Source organism: Lactuca sativa, chromosome 9 (genome assembly GCF_002870075.4).
Source record: "Lactuca sativa cultivar Salinas chromosome 9, Lsat_Salinas_v11, whole genome shotgun sequence".
In the NCBI taxonomy this organism is placed as follows: Eukaryota; Viridiplantae; Streptophyta; class Magnoliopsida; order Asterales; family Asteraceae; genus Lactuca; species Lactuca sativa.
The window spans coordinates 97634752-97641422 of record NC_056631.2 but is presented as its reverse complement, the minus strand read 5'-3'; the positions used below and the strand labels follow the sequence as shown (position 1 = coordinate 97641422).

Here is a 6671-nt window from a genome sequence, read left to right as displayed (position 1 = left end):
TATGATATATTTATTAACTATTTTTATTATTTTATAATAAGTTATCGTGACTAATATTTTTAATTGTATTTTTTCAGCCGAGCTTCCAAAAAAAAGAAGGGGCATGTCAAAAAATATCGAGTTGGGAAAGTTGATAAGGGCAAATAAGGGAAGTCCGTAGATTTGGATTTCGACAAGGAGATCACATATTCCCCTGTCAGGAAGCGTGATAATTGGTTCACACATGAAATTTGGAGGTATTTGTGGAATAATGTCCCTTTCAACGTATCTGGTTGGGAAAATGTTTCCCTGGCCTTAAGGAACACATCAGTTGTACATCTAAAGGTAATTTGGATACAATTTTAAGTTTAGCTGTGATTGTTATTTAATTAACTAAATTTTTTGTGTTTTGCAGAATAAATTTGATTTGGATAAGGTTAACATGGATCCGGAGCGTGCTCAATTGTTGCGGAGCATTGATTCGAGTCTTGCAAAAGTTTACATAGGCCGAAAAAGTAAAGCTCATTTTTATTTTAAGGAAATCGGGGAGCCAGCAGATATCCAAGCCGCATTAAACAACCCTCCTAATGGTATGTCACATGAAAATTGGGCGAAGGTAGTCGAACATTTTCAAATGCCAGAATTTATAAGGCGTTCGGCGTCAAACAAATAATGTTGTGCAAAACAAGTAGTTGTAAACAGAGGGCGGTCGAGCTCATACAGCAATGCATGTTTCAAAGAAGTAAGTTATGATATATGTAAATATTTATTTAAAGTATAAGTAATCTAAATTTTAATGTTAAATAGGATATCAGTCGAATCGAAGTTTTTCGTAAGGCTAATTCCAATCGCCAAGGGGCATTTTATAGTCCTGCAGTTGAGCAACAATACGTAAGTGGTTAATTTGTATTTTTCATATAAGTGTTTATATCGTCAAAGGTATTTAGTAATCTAATTTTTATGATTTTTATTATTTTTAAAAAATACAGAATGCTTTACTCAAGGATATAAACCAACGAACCCAATCTACTTCTGAGGCAAGTGGTCTAGCACCAACTGATATAAAAGATTGTTTTGAAAGAATATTGGGTGTTTGAAGTCGACATATCAGAGGCATTGGGCGTAAACCCCCTATCGTTGTGTCCATGTACGACCAGGAACAACCAATGACACAAGAACAACCACAATCACAGGTAATTGTTAGTAAATGCTATAATAGAAAGTAGATGTATGTTTAAGTGTATTTGATATGTTGATATTTTGTAGAATGGTATAATTAATTATAATGTTATTCTGATAGGTTGTTAATATATTTTGTTTTCTTTATAGTTGCAAATGCTGCAAAAATTACTACAGGACCCAGCCTGTTCTGTAGCATTGAAAGAGTGGTTTCGCTCATTGCCGCCACCAAATAATGAAGGAGATGGTGATGAGGACGAGTAGTTACTCTAGGATTTTATGAAACGTTTTGTAATTTGGAAGAATACTTAATGTGGTATGGATTAATATTTTGGATTGATTGTATAATATGGATTAATATGGTATGGATTTATAAAAACTTATCAGATTTTTCAAATGCTATATGGATTAATATTTGGATTGATTATAAATTTAATGTTAAATAAATAAACTAAAAAAAATAAAAAAAATCAAAAGAGTATTAGTGGCGACAACTTTTGTGGCGACACGCACGTATTAGTGGCGACAATCTATTAGCGGCGACAGGTGGCATTAGCGACGACGCGTAGTATTAGCGGTGACAATGAGTATTAACGGCAACAATAAGCGTATTAGTGACGAAACAATACCGGCGACGCATTTGCAACGACATGTCGCCGCTAAAGGTATTAGCGGCGACCCGCCTAACCTTTAGCGGCGACACGTGTCGCCGCTGCTGCCTAATCTTCTTGTAGTGTCAATACTCAATAAACAAGATAAAATCCAAGCTTTCGAGAGGCAAGGAACTCTTCATAACAATTTTCTATTCTTTTCATAGCTACACTCCTCCAAGACCTAAAACGGATATAAATAGAAGACAAAAGAGAATAATTTTTGGCAGCCCCAAACGTTGTCCCCAGATGACAAACTAGACAAAAGATAATGCTCACACCATAAAACATCAGCCAATGGAAGTACAAAAGTAATCAACGGACACAACATAAAAGTGTGACCATGTGAATATAGTGACTTTTTTTCACTAAAAGTGTGACCAAAGGTGATGCAATTGTTAGGGTCTTGTGGTCATTTTAAAATTTAGTGTCCGAATGATATGAAAAGGTATGGTCGTATCATTAAAGTGTGGCTATTGGTAGAGAATTTTTTTCTATAATCAATCATTGTATCTAATATTGTGGCGTTAAACCGTCAGTAGACACATTTTTTGGTAATTGTAGTGACTGTATATTACCAACTTGTGACATACATGTTTTCAATGTGACGTTTTACTAATAAGTTGTCACACAATTTAAAGTTTATTAAGACTATTGGGTATCTTTTGTAAACATGCAATTACAGTGAGCATGACCATGTTCACTGAATTGTCACATGTAATTAATTTCATAAGTGTCAATTTACTAATAATTAGTCACAAAAATAATATATGTTCGTGACTATTGTCTATCGTGTAAAGTCACACAATTAAGTGCAACATGATCATAAGTACTAATTATAGATTTAGTATTAACTTACAACCATATTTGTATTACTTATCATGACCGATGTTATCATTCGGACATATAAAAAGTCGTAACTATGACTATTTTATATCATTTCGACATAGAAAATCAATTAAAAATAACTTTAAATGATTTATAGACACAGTCATTGTTGTAATTGTGACCAATATTCAAATTATTACCACAAAAATTGTTTACAAGTATAAAATATTTTATTATTTAGACATGCAAACATTGTTGAGTGTGACTATTATTTGTACTACAATCATAGAAAGTAATTTAAACCGTAGTCATTAGTGTTCTATCAACACAAACAATTTAGATGCACATAACTATTGTCTTCCATATTGTCACATTATTTGAATATTTAATGTCGCCATTTTATATCCTGACAAACAAATATTATATAAACGTGACAATACATGATCTTTTTCGTCACGTAATTATTGAATTTATTGAAATGTGGTATTTATTTGACACATCATTATTATATGTTGATTAGTTATGAATAATAAATCCAGTTATTATTAATACAATTACCAAGTTTCGTCCGGAAACCAGATTGATCCTTCGTGGTTAGATATGATTATAAGAAATAGATAGAAGCAGACTTTCACGTTATCAGAAAAAATTATAAGAAAAATTAAACAGTAAAAGTAAAACCAACATCATAGTTGTTGATGTCGATTTATATAAGACTACACAGAGAAGGTCTTATCCTTAAAGGTTTTTTTGTCACTCTAAGTTTGTAAACTTTAACGTAAACACTTAGGATTTGATGCAGTATATCCTTCATTTCAACAACTATAGAATAAGAAATAAACGCAAAGCAGTTAATTATAAAAAGTAAGAAACTGGATTTTGTTGTTGCAAAAATCATTAAGAGAGAGAGAGAGATATGAGAGCTAAGAAATATTAAATGATATGGGGTGTGGAATACGGCTCCAAGAGAGTTATATTTACAATTGTAGAAACCCAAGAAGACAACAAAAAAAAACATTCCAAATAGACGGTCTGCCCAAGGCAAACCCGGGCTTGGTCAAGCCGTTTTCTACGATCAACTTACAATATACCCATTATAATCTCCAACACCATGTTGTCTCTCTTATTATTGTCACTTCATGACATAGTGTTTTTTTTTTTTTGGTTTTGCGAACTAAAAAGATGGTCCTCGTATAATAATAAAAGTACAAAAATATATCTACAACTACTGAATTTGAAGAAACAAAAATTATACAAAATTACATAAATGATCACTATGTAAAAGTAAAAATACATAAATGGTCAATGTGTCGGTAATATGGAAGAATTGCAGAAATTGTCATTGTGCTTTAATAGGATTATTATAGAAATTGTCCATATGTAATAGGAGGAAATTTAAAATTTATTGAAATGATGCATGTGTAATATTAATATTATAGAGATGACCTATATCTTATATCTTATATTTAAAAATAAAACAATAGAAATGGCTCATGTAGTCATGTGTAGTAGTATAATTATGGAAAAGGTCCAGGTTGTCGAAAAATAATGTTTTAACGTTTTGCATTAGTTTCTTCAGTCAAATATACCCTTTTGCACATATAGAATTAATAAACTTTGGCCGCAATACTCGTGCTTTAAATCCTCATTATGGAAACATAATTTAATACATGATCAATGCAAATTGATAGAATGGAAATCAATGAAAGATATGATTCATTTACAAGTTTTCAAGGTATGAACATAAATATTAATTGTTTATTTCGGTTGTCCATGATATGTGTTTAGCTTATACGGCGACACAGAGTGATTCCATCACCCACCGGAAGCTGACATATCTCTACTCTTGGATCAACAGCCAACGCTTTATTGAGCTCTAATACGAAGTCTCTATAATATCTAACATACTTTCGCAGTGGAGCATCAGCAGGTGCCACCAAAGACCCATTCCAAAGGGTGTTATCATAGCCAATCACTCCTCCAATTTTCACAAGATCAATTAATCTTTTGTGGTAATTAAGATAGTTGTCTTTATCAGCATCCACAAAAATAAAATCAAATGATCCATGGAATTTTACCTGTAAATCAAAATTTACAGACTAAAGTTAACTTCTAATTTCAAGAAAATAAAAATTATAAATATAAACCTCTCGTAAATTTGTAAGTACTTACGTCGTCAACCATTTGGTCAAGAAGAGGAAGAGCAGGGCCTTCTCTAAAGTCAATCTTGTGAGCAACACCGGCTTTCTCGATAATTGGAAGGCCAATTTCGTAATTTTCACGGTTTATGTCCAAAGCCAATATCTTTCCATCTTCTGGAAGAGCAAGAGCAGTAGAAAGAAGGGAATAACCAGTGTAAACACCGATCTCCATCGTGTTCTTAGCATTTATGAGCTTGAGAAGTAAGTTCAAAAACTGTCCTTCGTCAGCAGATGTCGTCATAAGATTCCTGCATTAATTTAGTATTACATGTAAAACGGATTAGATAACAAAAAGCACCCACAGTGTTTTTATGGTAATTAATCCAGTTACGTACTCATGAATCATAATTAATACGTTATATATGACATTAGGAAATCAAATGCATGCAGTAATTATGACTTACCAAGGGTGTCTAGCAGTGACCTCTCGTAGCTCTTTCATGGATTCTGGCTCTCTGGGGTAAACACTGGTTTCGAGAATGTATTGGTAAAGTGCATCGCTTTGAAGGAGGCTCTTGTGGCCAACTTCTTGGTGTTTTGCAGGCTGAGCTTCTGCGGTGGCAGCCATTGTAACAAATCTGTGGTGTTTGACTGTGAAATGGAGAGTGGAGAGTAGATAATGGTGGGTTGAAATGAAGCTGAAATGGAAGGAGAGGGTGTATGGGAATATAGATAGGGAGTGGGCATGGAGTATCGGAAGGTGGAGGGGTGGTTCTTGTGCGTGGGGTTGGTGAGACTTGAGCTTTCATTGCAGATGTGGACTTGGCCAACCATAGTGGAAAGCAAGAGTTGGTAAAGCCCACTTGTTTTTTTTTTTTTTCCTAATATACTTTAATAAAAGTATATGTTAATCGGTTATCATTGATGTTGACAAAGTATGATTATTATTTTCAATTTATCCATATCATACTATTAAATTTGTTTTTAATATTGCCTTCATTTATGATTAAGTGAACAATCATCCGATTAAGAGATTACTCAGACTAGGCATCCAATATAAGGCAATGACCAGTTACATAACATTAATCAATTGATATCCAAAGGGGTTATTTTTGTTATTTTTGTTATTGTGGAAATGTTGTGGGTTGCGGCTCATTTCTTGCAAACTGCAGGTGAGGCGCAGATCCCTGCCCATATCCAAGACCCGATTCATATCCATGTGTTATATTCAAGACCCGGTTCATATCTATGACACGAGATATATATTGATGGGAGTAGCAAAGCATTGTTCATTTAGTCGATATTTTTGTGACAACCCAGGGAATACGCCCCCAACCGTCGTCGATAGTCGAACGACAAAACATGATAAAACAATCTTGTAAACGCCAAAATTTTCAACCATCACTCTTATTAACATCAGAACCATAGGCTCAAAAATAGGTGCGCAAAAAGTCGTGTCACTTTCCGAGCAGATTAACATATTTAGATTCTATATGCTACTGACATTCCAGAAATGTAAATTTCACAAGAATCCAACATTGTATGAGCGAGATATGACACATTTACAGGAAATAAATGTTTGTCGTACTTAAAAAGCTAAAATGTCGAAAACTATAAGAAGATTGGTCGACTTTTGGGAAAAGTCACTAACTAGACAAATGTAGTACCACTTAAAGTAGGGATTATGGAGCTAAGAACGTTTAAAACGAAGATAATATGAAGAAAATATATTTTTTAAAAATAATAAAAACACGTTGAAAAACGAAAGTCAAAACTAGCCAAAACGACAAAAAGGAAAGTTGTAGAGAATGAAGTGATCTATACGAATATATAATAGTCGTCAAAAACGGAGTTCGTATACAAGAGTTACGAATTTTCGAAGTTTAATTATCCT

At 33.3% G+C, this 6671-nt stretch overlaps 1 protein-coding gene across 1 annotated transcript; it reads right to left on the bottom strand.

Moving 5' to 3' along the window:
- Window positions 1-4298: 4298 nt before the first annotated feature.
- LOC111895278 (caffeoyl-CoA O-methyltransferase) lies at window positions 4299-5500 on the bottom strand. The gene is made up of 3 exons (XM_023891369.3): window positions 5242-5500; window positions 4809-5085; window positions 4299-4714 (listed from the first exon to the last, which is right to left on the bottom strand). The coding sequence occupies exons 1-3, from the start codon at window positions 5403-5405 to the stop codon at window positions 4421-4423; spliced, it is 735 nt and encodes a 244-aa protein (XP_023747137.1). The 5' UTR covers window positions 5406-5500; the 3' UTR covers window positions 4299-4420.
- Between the last annotated feature and the right edge of the window lie 1171 nt (window positions 5501-6671).